At 44.9% G+C, this 18,951-nt stretch overlaps 1 protein-coding gene across 1 annotated transcript in view; it reads left to right on the plus strand.

Moving 5' to 3' along the window:
- Window positions 1-18,951, plus strand: part of PTPRH (protein tyrosine phosphatase receptor type H) — a 46,668-nt gene that overhangs the window by 18,436 nt on the left and 9,281 nt on the right. The window contains exons 7-13 of the mRNA XM_058182594.1: window positions 92-343; window positions 1,437-1,706; window positions 2,622-2,894; window positions 10,303-10,566; window positions 10,742-10,823; window positions 11,694-11,741; window positions 12,987-13,077. Of these exons, the coding sequence (XP_058038577.1) occupies window positions 92-343; window positions 1,437-1,706; window positions 2,622-2,894; window positions 10,303-10,566; window positions 10,742-10,823; window positions 11,694-11,741; window positions 12,987-13,077 (1,280 nt within the window). The remainder of the gene's footprint in view (window positions 1-91; window positions 344-1,436; window positions 1,707-2,621; window positions 2,895-10,302; window positions 10,567-10,741; window positions 10,824-11,693; window positions 11,742-12,986; window positions 13,078-18,951) is intronic.

Consider the following 18,951-nt stretch of genomic DNA (forward strand, 5'->3'; position numbering starts at 1 on the left):
TTGCAGTTCTCGGCAGTGATGCTGAATCAACACGTGTTGGCTAAGCTGCTCAGTATAGAAAGCTGTGAAAAATGTCTTTTGTTTATCGCAGGGCCTTCGTCAGTCCAGAACCTCACAATAGAAAACCGCACAGTGGATTCCTTGTTGATTGGATGGAAGCCACCCAGAGACCCTCAAAACCACACCTACACTTATTGTGTCTGCTTGATCGACTGCACCATTATCAATGAAAGCCTGTTTCTTAAGGAAGGATTGAAAGGAGGAACAATGTACACAATTGAAGTCAGAGCCATTATCAAGAGCAATGTTTATGGCAACACAAACACCATACATGCCATCACAGGTAGAATGGATTTAGTGCCAAGGGTAGGAGTGGAGGGCAAAGTGGGAAGGTGAAGAAAATGACAGCTTAGGATCCATAAAATAAGTCAAAGTGCTTTGTGGACCATCACAGGCAGGCCTTTTTAATGATTGTCTTGCTTAGCAACCATTTGAAGTTGTGACAGCACTAGAAAAGTTACTTGATGACACGTTCTCCAATTTATGATAGTCACAGCATCCTGTGGTTATGTGGTAGCCATTTGCACAATTCCAAGAAGCAGAATCAGTGAGAAGCAGGTAGTAAACTTGCAAGTCATAATCACATGACAGAAGAAATGAGATCATAAATCCATCAGAGTCAGGTGATCTTACGCTTAACGACCACAAGTGATTTGCTTAACAGCCATGAGTAAAGTTTGAGGTTGTAAACCCATTGCGATCACATTATTTCCCTGCTTTGCTTAAAGATGGAATTGCCAGTCCCATTTGTGTTTGTTAAGCGAGGATTTCCTGTAGTGGATTTAGCTACCAATTTAATTTCTCATTGGTCCTTTATGTAACAACACAGGATGATGGCCGCTGGGTTAATGCTCAAAGCTGTAGGCCAGAAACAAAATATCAGAGGAGGGTTTAGTGCGTCCTACCCAGATGCTGGGGCTCTGGTGGTTGCTGTAGCCCAGCAGCCACCCAACCTTTTGGGGACCAGGGACTGGTTCTGTGGCAAGAGGTTTTTCCATGGACAAGAGGGGCTGTGGTTTTGCATGCTGCCTGCATCCTGCAGATGGGGCTTCCCTTGTTTATGTGGCCTAGTTTCTGGCATGCCACGGATTGGCGCCAGTCCACGAACTGGGGGTTGGGGACCCCTGGTGTAGTATGACAGATATCAGTAGTAACCCTGCTCATTGCAGTAACTCTTTTCTGCCCATGTTCAAAGAACAGAGCAGAGCAGAGTTTCTCAACCATGGCAACTATAAGTTGTGTGGACTTCAACTCCCAGAATCCTTTTGGCCGACTCAAACAGGGACTCGGATAAGGCTGAATCTTTTATGGGTTGTGAAAGTATTTGTCTTCCTGGTATTGGGACACCAGGCTAACAAAATCTGCTCTTCCCTCAGCTCCCAACAGCCCTGAGAATGTCACTGTGGAAAGTTACAGCCCTCGTCAACTTTCCATGGCCTGGAACCCTCCCAAAGACCCAAATGCGACGGACTATTTATACAGAATCAGTTGGTGGCGAGAAGACGGGACGCCAGTGGGCAGCTGCTTCATTCCGGATTCCCATTTCACCCTTTGCAGTTTGGAGCCAGGAGTTCTGTACCTGGTGAAGGTGATCTCAGATTTCAATGGGATTTTGAGCACAGCCGCAGAGCAGTGGACTCTAACGCGTGAGTGTGATTTTGTAAAAGGAACCTTGCTTTCTTGACATCCCAGCCCTGGAGGAAGCTAGTTTTCCAATCATTGCTTGGCTGTGAATCCTTCTAAAAGAGCCTGGATACTTGCCTTCGCTCCATCTGTCTACCCCATCCCACCCCAGGGTTGTTGTGATGCTAAAGCACTACACAAAATGGGCAAGATGTCAGGGCAGTAAATGAAGGAATCCTGGAGGCTTCCCATCTTTCAAAGTAGATTTGCTTCTGGTTTCCAAGTTCTCCCTATCAACAGGCCTTCTCCTATCTAGTGGCTGCCAGTTGTATCAGAGGCAACTGCCATCATACCCTGCCTGTGGAGCCAGGGGTTGGGAATGATGTCTTCTCATGCATAAAGAATGCAGGAAACCGAAGACGCCTTTAAAAGAGAGCTCTCCCTTTTAGGTTTTAATTTTTAAGAATGTTTTAAATCCTGCCTTTATTATTTTTATAAATAACTCGAAATGGCAGATGTAACTTATACTCCTCCTTTTTTCCCCACGACAACCCTGTCAGGTGCATTGGGCTGAGAGAAAGTGACTAGCCCAAAGTCACCCAGACGGCTTTCATGCCTAAAATGGGATTAGAATTCACAGTCTCTTGGTGATTGGCCCATGTTACCCAGTCAGCTTTCATGCCTAAGGCGGGACTGGAACTCTCAGTCTCCTGGTGATTGGGTCAAAGTCACCCGGTCAACTTTCATGCCTAAGGCGGGACTGGAACTCATAGTCTCTTGGTGATTGGCCCAAAGTCACCCAATCAGCTTTCACGTCTAAGGCAGGACTGGAACTCAGTCTCCTAGTTTTTAGCCTGATGCTTTAACCATTAGACCAAACACAACCAGGCTGGTTGCTTTCTGGGGTTGCTGTCTAATCCTCTACCGCTCTCTTTCAGCCCCGCTGCCCCCATCCAATTTCCGCATGCAGATGATCAATCAAACCGCAGCTCATTTTGCCTGGGTGAAGCCGAACTCGCCATTCAGTGCCATCCGACTCCAGTGGAACGCTTCAGGAGTCAGAGGAAACGAAACATACCCCAAGTCTTTGGACCAAGCTGTCCTGCACAATCTCACTCCCAGCACCAATTACACCTTCACTATCTTCAGCACAGCTGGAAATGCTTCCCTGTCCAGAGACAGCATTGGCCTTCAGCAGCATGGAGCCACAAGTACTTAATCCTCATATTAGGAGAAAAGAGGAGAAGAGGGGTGGGAACCATTCTTTATCAAAGAGTAATAGATTTATGGAAAGAATTAGGCTATGAATTATGTACTGATTATGTGCCATCAAGTTATTTTTTACTCCCACTAAAGCTAGTCCCCAATTTACAACAGTTCATTTAGTGACCATTCAAAGTTACATCACTGAAAAAAAGTGACTTATGACCATTTTTCATACAACATTGCAGCAATCCCCATGGTCACATCCTCAAAATTCATATGCTTGGCAACCGACTCATATTTATGACGTTTGCAGTGTCCCGGGGTCACGCGATCTCCTTTTACGACCTTCTGACAAGCAAAGTCAATGGGGAACCCAGATTCACTTAACAACCATGTTATTAGCTTAACAACTGTAGTGATTCTCTTAACAACTGTGCAAGAAAGGTCGTAAAAAATGGGGCAACATTCACTTAACAGCCTGTCTCACCTAGCAACAACATTTTGAGGCTCAGTTGTACTTGTATGTCGAGGACTACCTGTAAATAGATAGATTTTGTTCAAGACAGTCTGATGCTAGAGTTGGCCCACAATGTCTGGCCTCAAAGCTTGATCAGTTCCCTGAGCATAAGCAACTAGATTGCTGGTTGAATTTCAATTTAGCCAGTCAAAGGGTGTGCCATCCGTGGATGGGCAAGGGGTATGAGGCATACAATTCTCTCCTCTACAGTATCACTGGAGTTTCTTTGCATCTACCTCCTGAGATCTTCCTTTATTTTTTATTTTTTAATAAAAGTTTTTTATTTTTTTAGACAAATATACAAACAAACTATATATATATATATATATATATATATATATATATATAGGTCTTTGGTTATTCGGGTTTTCTCCCGCGTAAAATTGGAAGTGTCTTGACGACGCTTCGACGAAGTCTCATTCGTCATCTTCAGGCTTCAGCTTCATGCTTCTGGGAGCAATGTGTGATCGCAGCTGTTTCTTCCTTTTAACTGCTAGTGGGGGTTTGAACTGATTGGGTGGGAGCTTGGCTGTGCTATGATTGGCTGGGGGGGGTTGTGCTCTGACTGGCTGGGGGTGTGTCCTGTTTGCGTGGGGGTTTGGTTGTGCTCAGTTTAGTCTGTGTTGCAGGGGGATTTGAGCTGGTGAGCTGCATTGCTGTTGTTTGGCTTCGTGGTCGTGCTACATCTTCATAGTGGGTGTCAGTCTGCTGCATGTATGGATTGGAGGGGTTTGAAATGGCTAATGTTGCAGCTGCAGTCTCGCTTCTGGCCCTTGGTCGTGCTTCGTCATCAGTGTGGGTTTGGGTCTGCTTTCTGGGTGGATGTGTGGTGGTGACATCCTGTGTGGACCTGTTGAGTGTGGGTCTGGTGTCATTCCTCGTGTTAGGGACTCGTTTGTCAATAAGGACAGGTTTCCAAATGGCTGGTAGACGGGAGGTATCATTTCTTGAGTTCTTGTGTTCTTCAATGCGTGCACTTATTCTTCTGTTGGTTTGTCAGATGTATGTGGTGGGGCAGGCGGTGCACACATCGGACAAACCAACAGAAGAATAAGTGCATTAAGTGCATAAGTGCATAAGTGCATAAGTGCATACATCGGACAAACCAACAGAAGAATAAGTGCACGCATTGAAGAACACAAGAACCCAGTCAAAAAAGAGGAACCAACTTCTTCCCTGGTCCAACACCTTAAAGCCAGAGGACATGATATTGACTTTAAAAAGACCAGAACTATCGCCAAAACTGAACACTTTAACAACAGAATAATCAGAGAAGCCATCGAGATAGAAAAACGCCCACACAGCATGAACAAACGAGATGATACCTCCCGCCTACCAGCCATTTGGAAACCCGCCCTTATTGACAAACGAGTCCCTAACACGAGGAATGACACCAGACCCACACTCACGAGGTCCACACAGGATGTCACCACCACACATCCACCCAGAAAGCAGACCCAAATCCACACTAATCATGAAGCACGACCAAGGACCAGAAGCCAGACCGCAGCTGCAACATTAGCCATTTCAAACCCCTCCAATCCATACATGCAGCAGACTGACACCCACTATGAAGATGTAGCACGACCACAAAGCCAAACAACAGCAATGCAGCTCACCAGCTCAAATCCCCCTGCAACTCAGACTAATCTGAGCACAACCAAGCCCCCATCCAAACAGGACACACCCCCATCCAATCAGAGCACAAAAAAAACCCCATCCAATCAGAGCACAGCCAAGCTCCCACCCAATCAGTTCAAACCCCCACTAGCAGTTAAAAGAAAGAAACAGCTGCGAGCACACATTGCTCCCAGAAGCACGAAGCTGAAGCCTGAAGATGACGAATGAGACTTCGTCGAAACGTCGCCAAGACACTTCCAATTTTACGCGGGAGAAAACCCGAATAACCAAAGACCTACATGTGTGTGTGTGTGTGTGTGTGTGTATTAAGATCTTCCTTCATTTTGCCTGCCAGCCCTGAATTGTTCACCCCCGACTCCCACGTCCTGCCTGACTAGTAAAGTTCAAAAAAGAGCAAGATTTGAGAGAGAAATAGATGCCTGGAATTTGAATCAGGAATGTTCTGCATGCAATAAACGCTTGACCACTAAGCAGCCCCTGCCTAAATGGGAGAAGATCACAGTCCAGGCTGGGTATATCCTGCCATTCTGCATTAATGTAGAAGACTTTTCTGCTTATTCCCAGATTATAATTTGAAGAGGGCAATGGTTTCACCCTTTGTCTAAACTGTCCATTAAGCTTAATGTACAATTGATGGCTACCAACCAGTAATGGGTTCTACTTACCTTTGTTACCGATTTGGAATTAGGAGCGCTTGCACGCAGCGCTTCTGCACATGCACAGAACATTCTGCGCATGCATAGAGCATCTGTGATGATATCCAGGCAGGTGGGTGGAGTCTCCCATGGCTGCCACTACCGGTTCACCGAACCAGGGCGAACCAGTAGAAACCCACCACTGCTACCAACCTATAGAAGGCTGTATGTAGACTAGGAAGCAACATTAGGTTTGAAGGGGGGAAATGGGAGGGCTACCTGACCCAATGAATGAATGATTGATTGATTGATTTTGTATCATCAAGTTTTTGTCTCTTAGTGACCACTTAGACAGATTTTTGTCCATGATGCTCTAACCCTCACTTAGTCTTTTAGGTGTCCCAAAGGCATAGCCCTCACCAGTGTAACACAGTCCATCCACCCTGTTGCAAGTCATCCTATTCTCTTTCTTTCCTTCTACCTTCCCCAACATTAGAGCCTTCTCCAGAGAGTTAGGTCATTGCATATAGTAGGAAAATGGGCAGAGATGTTTAAGATAAATGGGCTCCCAGGAGCAGTAGAAGAAGACATGGTTGATAGGATTGATCAATAGGATGACTCTCAGAACTTGCTTGGAAACTCCAGATGCCCACCAGTTGGCAGCAGAGACACATTAGCTGCCAGCTAATAATCAAATGAGAGGGACACAGTGGCTCAGTGGCTAAGACACTGAGCTTGTCAATTGAAAGATTGGCAGTTCAACAGTTCGAATCCCTAGTGCCGCGTAACGGGGTGAGTTCCCGTTACTTGTCCCAGCTTCTGCCAACCTAGCAGTTCGAAAGCACGTAAAAAAATCAAGTAGAAAAATAGGGAACATCTTTGGTGGGAAGATAGAGTTCTGTGTGCCTTTGGCATTTAATCATGGTGGCCACATGACCACAGAGATGTCTTCAGATAGCGCTGGCTCTTTGGCTTTGAAGTGAAGATGAGCACCACCCCCTAGAGTCGGGAACAACTAGCACATATGTGCGAGGGGAACCATTACCTAATAATCAAATGGAGTTTCACAGCCCAAATGTTGCTCTAATCAAAAGGGAACCTGGTGGGAGCTTGGCTCCTTTTTTGCAAATTTCTCAAGGTGACTGCTTCATTTTCTCTGGTGGGAGCAGCCCTCTAGACACTCCGGGGTGGATAAAGTTAGTAGAGTGAGCTGGTGAAGTTCTGAGAAGGCTTTTTAACCTTCTTTCCTTCTTGCTTGTACAGAGCCAGAAAAAGTAAGCGATTTGATATGCGTCCCTTTGCAAGATAGCTGGAGTCTGAAATTATCCTGGACATGTCCAACCAGCGCTGTTAGTAAACTTGTGGTCCTCGTGTCAGATCAAGCCTGGAAAAATGAGCCAAATTGCAGTGAATCGGTGGTGATTAAAAGACTTCGGCCTGTCAAAGTCTACCAAATTAAAATAAAAACGTTTTGGTACAACCAATATGCAATCTCAGACCCTGTGGAGTGCTCCATCAATACTGCAGGTGAGATCTAAGGCCATCTTAGTGCAAATTTTGTGTTAATCATGCAGTTGCATCACAGCAATTTAAATAATGGTTGCGGAAAGAAGTTCGTTCCATTTGGAGAGTACCAATTGTTTCATACATTTTTGGGCCCAATTGTTTGCCCAAAGATTTCTTGTTTTCTTTCTGTGTTCAGTGGCTCTCCTTGGATCCCTTTCTGCGGTGCTGTTTCTGTTGGTCATCCTTTGCTTCCTGTTCTTTTATTTCAGGAGACCAAGGTAAGCATGTCTGAGATTATGAGCACCAACAGAAGGGAATATTTGTAGCTCAGGGTTGAACTCTTAGAGTCTTTGATGCTCTGCAGGCATTTCAATATTTAGCTAGGTAACTTCCTGAGCTTGCTAGCACTGCTGGTACTGATGATAGTAACTAGTTGGGTAAGAAAGCAACCAAGTTCAGAGAGCATCAAGGACCCCATTCTTAGCAACCTTTGCAGTAGACTTTTGTCTACAGCAGGGGTGTCAAACTCAATTTCATTGAGGGCTGCATCAGGGCTGTGGTTGACCTTGGGGGGTGGGGCAGATGGGTGTGGCCAACTGGGTGGGCTTGGCTGGGTGGGTGGGCATGGCCAGCTTGACGCCACTCCCCAAACTGCTGGCATATTTCCTCTTCTTACTGGATAGACTGGGCTGAAGCCACGCTGGCCTGATGTTTCCTCTTCACATTGGGTAGACCAGGCCGAAGTGATGCAGGCCAGCCCCTTACATTTCCCAGGACAGCCCCACAGGCTGGATCTGATCCAAAGGCCTTGTGTTTGACACCCCTGGTCTACAGCAAGGACTGACTGAATATTATGGGAATTGATCCAACGTATTTCCAGAGCCCTAGATTAGGGAAAGGTTGCCTTAACATAACCTTTCCATGAATTATCTGCCTATTGTTATAAATGTCAGTTGGATATCTTGGAATTTAAGTAACACTCGGGTCAGAATGATGGACAACTGAATTCTGCAGTTCCTGGAAATGGGTCCTGCATTGTTGACTTCAATTCAGCAGTCTCCTGTTTGGCATTCCTTGTACTGATAAGGATGGGAGCACTAACAGATGCTGCCCAAGTGTCACTTCCAATTTTCCTGCTTTGCTTTCAGAAGGACAGATGTCTCTGAGGAGCAGAATACAGACGTGAGTTTACCTAGGTAAGAATAAATTTTTAAGGTTTTTAGAAGAGTAGCACCATATTTAAAGCGCTCCATGGCTTAGGACCGGGCTATTTACGGGACCGCCTACTGCCACAAACAGCCTCCCACCGACCTGTGCGCTCCCATAGGGACGGCCTCCTTGGGGTGCCGTCGGTGAAACAATGTCGACTGGCGACCCTCAGGGGTAGGGCCTTCTCTGTGGGGGCTCCTGCCCTCTGGAACGAGCTGCCTCCGGGGCTTTGCCAACTCCCCGACCTTTGGACTTTCCGCCGTGAGTTGAAGACTCTTTTATTCCATCGAGCTGGGCTAGCCTGATTAAGTAATTTTAAATGGGTTTTAGTTTTTGTATTAGTTAGTTTTTTAATATTTTGGCCATTATTTATATAAATTTTTAGTCTGTTTTTAATGTGTATTTATTGTATCTTTTAAACTGGCTGTTAACCGGCCTGAGTCCTTCGGGAGAAGGGTGGTATACAAATGCAATTAATAAATAAATATAAATAAATAAATATTACCTTGTTTGAAGCCAAGCAATGGTGAAGGCAAGCACTCCCTAGGATTAAAAGTGGAAGGGGAGAGAGAGAGAGAGAGAGAGAAGGAGGGAGGGAGGGAGGAAGGAGAAAGAAACAGAGAGAGAGAGAAGGAGGGAGGGAGGGAGGGAGGGAGGGAGGGAGTAGGGGGAAGGAGAGAGAGAGGGAGGAAAGAGGGAGGAGGGAGGGAGAGAGAGGGAGAAGAGAGAGAGAGGGAGGGAGGGAGGGAGGGAGAGAGAGAGAGAGAAGGAGGGAGAGAGGGAGAGAGAGGGAGGGAGGGAAAGAGGGAGGGAGAGAGAGAGAGAAGGAGGGAGGGGGAGAGAGAGAGAGAGCAAGAGAGAGAGAGAGAGAGAAAGAGAGAGAGAGAGAGAAGGAGGGAGGGGGAGAGAGATAGAGAGAAGGAGGGAGGGAGGGAGAGAGAGAGAGAGAGAGAGAGAGAGAGAGAGAAAGAGAGAGAGAGAAGGAGGGAGGAAGGAGAAAGAAACAGAGAGAGAGAAGGAGGGAGGGAGGAAGGAGAAAGAAACAGAGAGAGAGAGAGAGAGAGAGAGAGAGAGAGAGAGAGAGAGAGAGAGAGAGAAGCCCATTCAGACTTGCAAGATTCTGCTACTATAGCTTTACAATAAAAGTAGCGACCTTCGTGTCATTGGTTTCCTAAGCTGGCCTACCTGACCTGCACCCTTTGGTATAAAAAGATCCAATTTCTCTACTATTTATCTGTTATAGAGTCCTCGGGGCAGTACCTGTGTCGGCTTTCCCACGTCATTGCTACGAGAAGCTGTCAGATAGCGCTTTTGGCTTTGCCGTTGAATACCAGGTATGAAGTTGGAGGCTGGGTTCATAGTTCAGTAGAGAAACACAGGACTGGCATAGAGAAGAATCCAAATCCCTGTGTCTCTAGGCAGAGCTTAGAAACCACTCTGCCTACAGCACCCAAAATCCAGCGATACCCAGCATTGACAGTCAGAGGCTCATGGGCTGTTGGTTGCCCCAGGACAAAGCATTCTGGGAAACAAGGTTTTTGCTCCACTGAGCTTTCTCTTTGAATATGGGTGAATGTCTAAAAGAGGCGTCTTCAGATAGCGCTGGCTCTTTGGCTTTGAAGTGAAGATGAGCACCACCCCCTAGAGTCGGGAACAACTAGCACATATGTGCGAGGGGAACCATTACCTAATAATCAAATGGAGTTTCACAGCCCAAATGTTGCTCTAATCAAAAGGGAACCTGGTGGGAGCTTGGCTCCTTTTTTGCAATTTTCTCAAGGTGACTGCTTCATTTTCTCTGGTGGGAGCAGCCCTCTAGACACTCCGGGGTGGATAAAGTTGGTAGAGTGAGCTGGTGAAGTTCTGAGAAGGCTTTTTAACCTTCTTTCCCTCTTGCTTGTACAGAGCCAGAAAAAGTAAGCAATTTGATATGCGTCCCTTTGCAAGATAGTTGGAGTCTGAAATTATCCTGGACATGTCCAACCAGCGCTGTTAGTAAACTTGTGGTCCTCGTGTCAGATCAAGCCTGGAAAAATGAGCCAAATTGCAGTGAATCGGTGGTGATTAAAAGACTTCAGCCTGTCAAAGTCTACCAAATTAAAATAAAAACGTTTTGGTACAACCAATATGCAATCTCAGACCCTGTGGAGTGCTCCATCAATACTGCAGGTGAGATCTAAGGCCATCTTAGTGCAAATTTTGTGTTAATCATGCAGTTGCATCACAGCAATTTAAATAATGGTTGCGGAAAGAAGTTCGTTCCATTTGGAGAGTACCAATTGTTTCATACATTTTTGGGCCCAATTGTTTGCCCAAAGATTTCATGTTTTCTTTCTGTGTTCAGTGGCTCTCCTTGGATCCCTTTCTGCGGTGCTGTTTCTGTTGGTCATCCTTTGCTTCCTGTTCTTTTATTTCAGGAGACCAAGGTAAGCATGTCTGAGATTATGAGCACCAACAGAAGGGAATATTTGTAGCTCAGGGTTGAACTCTTAGAGTCTTTGATGCTCTGCAGGCATTTCAATATTTAGCTAGGTAACTTCCTGAGCTTGCTAGCCCTGCTGGTACTGATGATAGTAACTAGTTGGGTAAGAAAGCAACCAAGTTCAGAGAGCATCAAGGACCCCATTCTTAGCAACCTTTGCACTAGACTTTTGTCTACAGCAGGGGTGTCAAACTCAATTTCATTGAGGGCTGCATCAGGGCTGTGGTTGACCTTGGGGGGTGGGGCAGATGGGTGTGGCCAACTGGGTGGGCTTGGCTGGGTGGGTGGGCATGGCCAGCTTGACGCCACTCCCCAAACTGCTGGCATATTTCCTCTTCTTACTGGATAGACTGGGCTGAAGCCACGCTGGCCTGATGTTTCCTCTTCACATTGGGTAGACCGGGCCGAAGTGATGCAGGCCAGCCCCTTACATTTCCCAGGACAGCCCCACAGGCTGGATCTGATCCAAAGGCCTTGTGTTTGACACCCCTGGTCTACAGCAAGGACTGACTGAATATTATGGGAATTGATCCAACGTATTTCCAGAGCCCTAGATTAGGGAAAGGTTGCCTTAACATAACCTTTCCATGAATTATCTGCCTATTGTTATAAATGTCAGTTGGATATCTTGGAATTTAAGTAACACTCGGGTCAGAATGATGGACAACTGAATTCTGCAGTTCCTGGAAATGGGTCCTGCATTGTTGACTTCAATTCAGCAGTCTCCTGTTTGGCATTCCTTGTACTGATAAGGATGGGAGCATTAACAGATGCTGCCCAAGTGTCACTTCCAATTTTCCTGCTTTGCTTTCAGAAGGACAGATGTCTCTGAGGAGCAGAATACAGACGTGAGTTTACCTAGGTAAGAATAAATTTTTAAGATTTTTAGAGTAGCACCATATTTAAAGCGCTCCATGGCTTAGGACCGGGCTATTTACGGGACCGCCTACTGCCACAAACAGCCTCCCACTGACCTGTGCGCTCCCACAGGGACGGCCTCCTTGGGGTGCCGTCGGTGAAACAATGTCGACTGGCGACCCTCAGGGGTAGGGCCTTCTCTGTGGGGGCTCCTGCCCTCTGGAACGAGCTGCCTCCGGGGCTTCGCCAACTCCCCGACCTTCGGACTTTCCACCGTGAGTTGAAGACTCTTTTATTCCATCGAGCTGGGCTAGCCTGATTAAGTAATTTTAAATGGGTTTTAGTTTTTGTATTAGTTAGTTTTTTAATATTTTGGCCATTATTTATATAAATTTTTAGTCTGTTTTTAATGTGTATTTATTGTATCTTTTAAATTGGCTGTTAACCGGCCTGAGTCCTTCGGGAGAAGGGCGGTATACAAATGCAATTAATAAATAAATATAAATAAATAAATATTACCTTGTTTGAAGCCAAGCAATGGTGAAGGCAAGCACTCCCTAGGATTAAAAGTGGAAGGGAGAGAGAGGGAGGAGAGAGGAGTGAGGGAAGGAGAAAGAAACAGAGAGAGAGAGAAGGAGGGAGGAAGGAGGGAGGGAGGGAGAGAGAGGGAGGAAGGAAGGAGAGAGAGAGAAAGAAGTAGGGAGGAGGGAGGGAGGAGGAGGGAGAGAGAGAAAGAAGTAGGGAGGGAGGGAGGGAGAGAGGGAGGAAGGAGAGCGAGAGAAGGAGGGAGGGAGAGAGAGGAAGGAAGGGGGACGGGGAGAGAGAGAGAAGGAGGGAGGGAGGGAGAGAGGGAGGAAGGGGGAGGGAGAGGGAGGAAAAAAGAGAGACAGAGACAAAGAGAGAGAGAAGGAGGGAGGGAGGGAAAAAGAAAGAGATGCAATGTAGGCCAGATATAGGGAAATAAAAGAAAGATCTTGAAGGACAAGAGAGGAGCTGCTACTAAGGCAATAATCAGATAAGAGGGGCTTGAGCCTGGACCATTAAAAAAATTGCCTCAGACAAGCCCCTCCTTAGTGCAGATGAAGATAAAGTGGACGCAGAGAAGCCCATTCAGACTTGCAAGATTCTGCTACTATAGCTTTACAATAAAAGTAGCGACCTTCGTGTCATTGGTTTCCTAAGCTGGCCTACCTGACCTGCACCCTTTGGTATAAAAAGATCCAATTTCTCTACTATTTATCTGTTATAGAGTCCTCGGGGCAGTACCTGTGTCGGCTTTCCCACGTCATTGCTACGAGAAGCTGTCAGATAGCGCTTTTGGCTTTGCCGTTGAATACCAGGTATGAAGTTGGAGGCTGGGTTCATAGTTCAGTAGAGAAACACAGGACTGGCATAGAGAAGAATCCAAATCCCTGTGTCTCTAGGCAGAGCTTAGAAACCACTCTGCCTACAGCACCCAAAATCCAGCGATACCCAGCATTGACAGTCAGAGGCTCATGGGCTGTTGGTTGCCCCAGGACAAAGCATTCTGGGAAACAAGGTTTTTGCTCCACTGAGCTTTCTCTTTGAATATGGGTGAATGTCTAAAAGAGTTTCAATGGATTAGACATTCCTTTTGATCAAGACTTTCTGGAGGAAACCATCCAACAGTCTTCCACCATGAACTCTGCTATCCCTCTGCTGTCCATGCTTCCTAATGCATATAAATGGATGCAATATAAAAAAAATTGATTCAATTCCTGTTGCTCGCTGCTGTGTTATTGTGAAACATCGGAAAAATAAACTGCACTGACATTGAATCAGTGATATTTACCATTAGAGCTTTTCCCCCCTGCCATTTTCACTTTTAAAAAAAAATCTGTGTATTTCAGTTCTTGCCTTAAGACTTTGCATGTTCTATCAGAAGGGAAGAAAAAGAAAATGTCAAGTCACGGTGAGAGTTCTCCCTTCAGTGAAAATGTAGCCCAAGGGAGACTCCCTCTATTTTTCCATTTCAAGTCATCGTATTATTCTACATGAATGTGCAAAGTATCTACAAGTGGATTGTTATGTTCCAGTGTGGTCTACATTGGTTAGACTCCACTTGATGTCAAGTTCCGGGCCCCACACTTCAGGGGCCCAGGAATCAGACAAATGGGAACAGGAGCTCTGATAATGTTCTTCAGATATTTATTTATTTATTTATTTATTTATTTATTTATTTATTTATTTATTTATTTATTTATTTATTGAATTTTTATACCGCCCTTCTCCTGAAGGACTCAGGGCGGTGTATTCACCGGGATGTCCCAGAGAACAGGAGTCTCCAACTTTGGCAACTTTAAAACTTCTGGACTTCAACTCCCAGAGTTGAAGCAAAGCTGGCTGAGGAACTCTGGGAGTTGAAATCCACAAGTCTTAAAGTTGCCAAGGTTGGAGACCCCTGCCATAGAAGAACTTCTAAACTGGCTTCAAAGGTGGTTTTTTTCCCCCTTTGAAAGGCAACTGAACGGTTATTGTTGTTGGGTTTTTTTGTTTTTTGTTTGCACTGTTTCAATATTGAAGGGGCTGCCACAAAGAAGCGGGGGGGGGGGTGTCAACCTATTCTCCAAAGAGCTTGAAGGCAGGACAAGAAGCAATGGATGGAAACTAATCAAAGAGAAAAGCAACCTAGAACTAAGGAGGAATTTCCTCACAGTGAGAACAATTAAACAGTAAAATGACAGAAGTTGTGGGTGCTCCAACAATGGAGGTTTTTAAAAAGAGATTGGACAACCATTTGTCTCAAACGGTATAGGATTTCCTGCTTGAGCATGGGGTTGGACTAGAAGACCTCCAAATTCCCTTCCAGCTCTCTTGTTCTGTTATCCTATTATTTTCTTTGAGGAAGAAGAAGAAAAACATTTTACTTCTCATCCAAGAAACTTCATCAGTTCTGATGCTGGGGAAATGGAAGGATAGGGTACAGACAGTTGAGACTGGACGGTGGGGTGGGGTGGAAGAATAGGTTCTGAGAGGATGGGGGGAGGGAATGGAAGGATTTTATTTCTTTGCACTCTCTCTCAGGGCTGTTAAGGCCATGTGGGGGTTTATCTTTGCCCTCAGGTTCATCTGAAACAGGGTGCAGTCAGGGGTGGGATTCAGAAATTTTAGCAACTGATTCTGTGTCTGGTTGCCAGGTGGGTGTGGCCATGGTGGGCGTGGCCTAGTCAGCTTCCTGCACCATGGCGGGGGGGGGGGGCTTTTTGCCCTTCCCAGGCTCCGTAGGCTTTCTTCAAGACTTCGGGAGGACAAAAATGGCCTTCCCTAGGCTCCGGAGGCCCTCCAGAGGCTGGAAACGGTCCTGTTTTTGGACTTCTGGAACTTCTGGTAGGCCCATTTTTTGCCCTCCCAGAGCGGGTCCTGCAGTTACCTGGCGTCTAAAACGGGCTGTGTGGAGACTCCTGGGAGGGGAGAGGCGAGGTGGGCAGGATCAGCCCATCCTTGCAACTACCAATTCGGTGAAACAGATTAAAATTAACATCCGATTCCCCCGAACCAGCTGAAGCCCACCCCTGGGTGCAGTTGGCTAGCACCGATGAGGTTACGTAGGTTGGGTAATGAAACATCTGCAAGAAAAACAAGCAAGCTCAGAGAGCACCAAGGACCCCCCCAAAGTGCAATTGGTTGTAAAATCTTGGAACTGCTGCAAAGGTTGCTTTCTTCTTCTTCCTCGAGGGAGAAAAAAAAAACTCTAGTTGCCTTTTGAAGAAAAAAGCACAACTGAGACAACTGGATGACTGAGAATCTCCACAAGATCTAAATTTCCCCTTTGGGCTTTGAATAACAGATTTAGATTTCTGTGTTCTCCCTCAAGACAGCAGCACGAAAACGCTGCCTGGAGCACCATTAACCTGACGTTCCCCAGGAGGATAGAGTCTGCAACTCCTAGAGTTCCAAAAAAGAATGACTGAGCATTTTTGGAAATCTTGAGTCATGCCAAGGGCAATGGGGAAGGGGCAAGAGGACGCAAGATAGAACAGTATGATCTAATATATGACTTATTCAGGTTGTCCTCAACTTACAACAGTTCGCTTAGTGACCGTTCAGTTACAACGGTACTAAAAGAAAAAGTGACTTATGACCATTTTCACACTGGTGACCATTGCAGCATGCTCATGAACACGTGATAAAATTCAGAAGCTTGGCAACTGGCTCATATTTATGACCTTCTGACAAACAAAGTCAATGGGGAAGCCAGATTCACTTAACAGCCGTGTTACTAAGTTAAGAACTGCAGTGATTCACTTAACAAATTGGCAAGAAAGGTCATGAAATGGGGCAAAACTCCCTTAACAAATGTCTCACTTAGCAACAGAAATTTTGGGCTCCATTGTGGTCATAGGTCGAGGACCGCCTGTATATTTATTTATATATGCTCCGCATTGGAAGCATTCCTTGATAAGACTTGCAATCTATTTTCCATGGAGGGAGGGGCAGTTTGCAAATCACCACCTAGTCATTTCTTGTTTCTCTTCACATCTTTGTGAAATATCTATAAATATATTGTTCCCAACAGTGCAAACATCAGTTATGCAGAAAGAGTAGGCAAACCAAGTGTTAGCACCTGAGCTGTTGATATTTCTTAAATTAACCTGCAACCACCGCACTCCACTGTTCTTAGAAACTATTGGGGTTTTCAATTTTACTTCTGCAAAGCTTGAATTTCCAGTTGGTTCAATTGCTTTTGAGGCATGCATTGCAGAAATGAACAAGTAAACATCAGTTTGCTTTAATCCTATTGATCCCTTTCTTCATGATCCCTTGAAATATGCTTGTTAACTCAAACATCCCAGATCATATTCAGCTTTTTATATTAATATGTCACCAGTTTTCTTCCATTTGTTAGCAACTCTGTTCTTACTGCGTATAAGAGTTTCCAAACTGATAAAGAATGAGGTGCTTGTTATATAAGCAACCCATTGCAAATATCCCCATTATTAGCAATTCCAATTGTTGGAGTTTTTATAACCTCATCTTATTCATCTCAATAAATCTTGTTAAAGAATACCCTGCAAAAATGATGTTTGGAAAAGGATCGTTTTCCATTTTTGACGATTGTTAAAAATTCTGGCATAATAGGTTTTTTTTTAAGACCTCAGAAGCTTAAAGAAGCTTCTTTGGACATTCCAGTATTTGAGAGGTTGCCACAAAGAATTATTTTATTTTCCAAAGCATCAGTGGACAGGACAAAAAACAATGGATGGAATAACTAAGCAAGGAGATAAGCAACCTGGAATTAAGGAGAAACTTCCTAACAATGAGGACAATTAACCAGAGGGACAGCTTGCCACCAGAAGTTGTGGGTGCTTCATCATTGGAGATTTTTAAGAAGAGACTGGACAGTCATTTGTCTGAAATGGTATAGGGGGTTGGACTAGAAGCCCTCAAAGTTTCCTTCCTACTCTACTCTGACTAAACACTAAACAACACATTTTCTCACCTATCAGGCCAATTAGCTTTCTCCTAGCACTCTTTGAATTTAGGGACTTCCGGAATCCTTAGCAATAGCTATGCTTGCTGGGGTTCTGGCTGTTTAAGCCCACTCATCTTGTGGCTGCCATGTGGAAGATTTGGCAACAGCATTATACTCAGTGGTTCTCTATAATGTGTTGTATTCTTGTATAACTTTTTCCCCATATCTGGTGAAATGCAGGGTTTGTCTGGTACCAGGCAAAGCTTTCCTTGGTATGAATGATGGATCCCAGTTGTTAATTATCAATCTGGCTTCACTTAACAGATTTTAAAATCCCTAAGTTCTTTTTTCCAGGTGGAGTATGGATTGGGGTGAGGAAGGGAAATAATTGCCCAGCTCCACATCTGAACTAGATCCAATCAAAACATAGTTCAGAATTTCATTCAAGGAAATCAATTTTGTGTTTCTCCACCAATTCTCATATATGGGATCATTGACTTCATGGATAAAAAGCACAGACAAGATACAGGTAGACTTATGTCCACCACTGAGTTCCAAATCCCTGTTGTTAAGTGAGACATTTGTTAAGTGAGCTTTGCCCCTTTTTACGACTTTTCTTGCCACAGTTGTTAAGTGAATCACTGCTGTCAATAAGTTAGCAACCTGGTTGTTAAGTGAATCTGGCTTCCCCACTGATTTTGTTCGTCAAAAGGGCGCAAAAGCTGATCACATGACCCTGGGACACTGCAACCATCATAAATGCATGCCAAGGGTCTGGATTTTGATCACGTGGCCATGGGGATGCTGGAAAGGTTGTAACTATTGAAAACTGTCATAAGTCATATTTTTCAGTGTTGTCGTAACTTTGAATGGTCACTAAGTGAGCAGTTGTAAGTCGAGGACTACCTGTAATTACGTTGATCTAGGATGCAAAGGAATGGAGCTGCTTTGGGTGGATTTAAAATAAAATAGCCTTGGACCTCTCCAATTTTTAATAAATCTCTGCATCTTCAGCAATTGATGCAAGCATCAATTGCAAGGCATGATGGCTTAGGATGATGGGATTTGTAACTTAGCACAACTGCAAAGCAATTGGTCAGGAATATGCCTATCCTCATCCTGCTGGCCTTTAGTCTCAATAGACTTTGTGGGACTTATTCTGAACAGACACATTGGAAAAATGTTGAAAATAAGGAATGAAGACAGGGATAGAATCAAGATCACCAGAAGAATCAAGATCACAAAATATTGCTTTATAATGCCTTGTAAGACCACACAATACTGCATCCAATTTTGGTTACCACAATATAAAAAAAGTTGTCAAGACTCTGGAAAGAATGCAGAAAACAGTGACAAAAATATTTAGAAGGCTTGAGGCTAAAACATATAAAGAACATTTGCAGGAATTGGGTATGTCTAGTCTAGTGAAAAGAAGAATTAGGGGTGACATGATAGCAGTGTTCCAATATTTGAGAGATTGCCACAAAGAAGAGGGGGTCAACCTATTTTTCAAAGCACCTGAAGGCAAGCAGAAGCCATGGATGGAAACTGAACAAAGAACGAAGCCACCTAGAACTAAGGGGAGACTTCCTGACCGTAAGAACGATCAACCAGTGGAACAACTTGCCTCCAGAAGTTATGAATGCTCCAACACTGGAGGCTTTTAAGAAGGGACTGGACAATCATTTGTCAAAAATGATAGAGGGTCTCCTGCCTGAGCAGGGGATTGGACTAGAAGACCCCCAAGATCCCTCCCAACTGTATTATTCTGTTATTTAAA

The sequence above is a fragment of the Ahaetulla prasina genome, chromosome 4, assembly GCF_028640845.1.
Source record: "Ahaetulla prasina isolate Xishuangbanna chromosome 4, ASM2864084v1, whole genome shotgun sequence".
Lineage (NCBI taxonomy): Eukaryota > Metazoa > Chordata > Lepidosauria > Squamata > Colubridae > Ahaetulla > Ahaetulla prasina.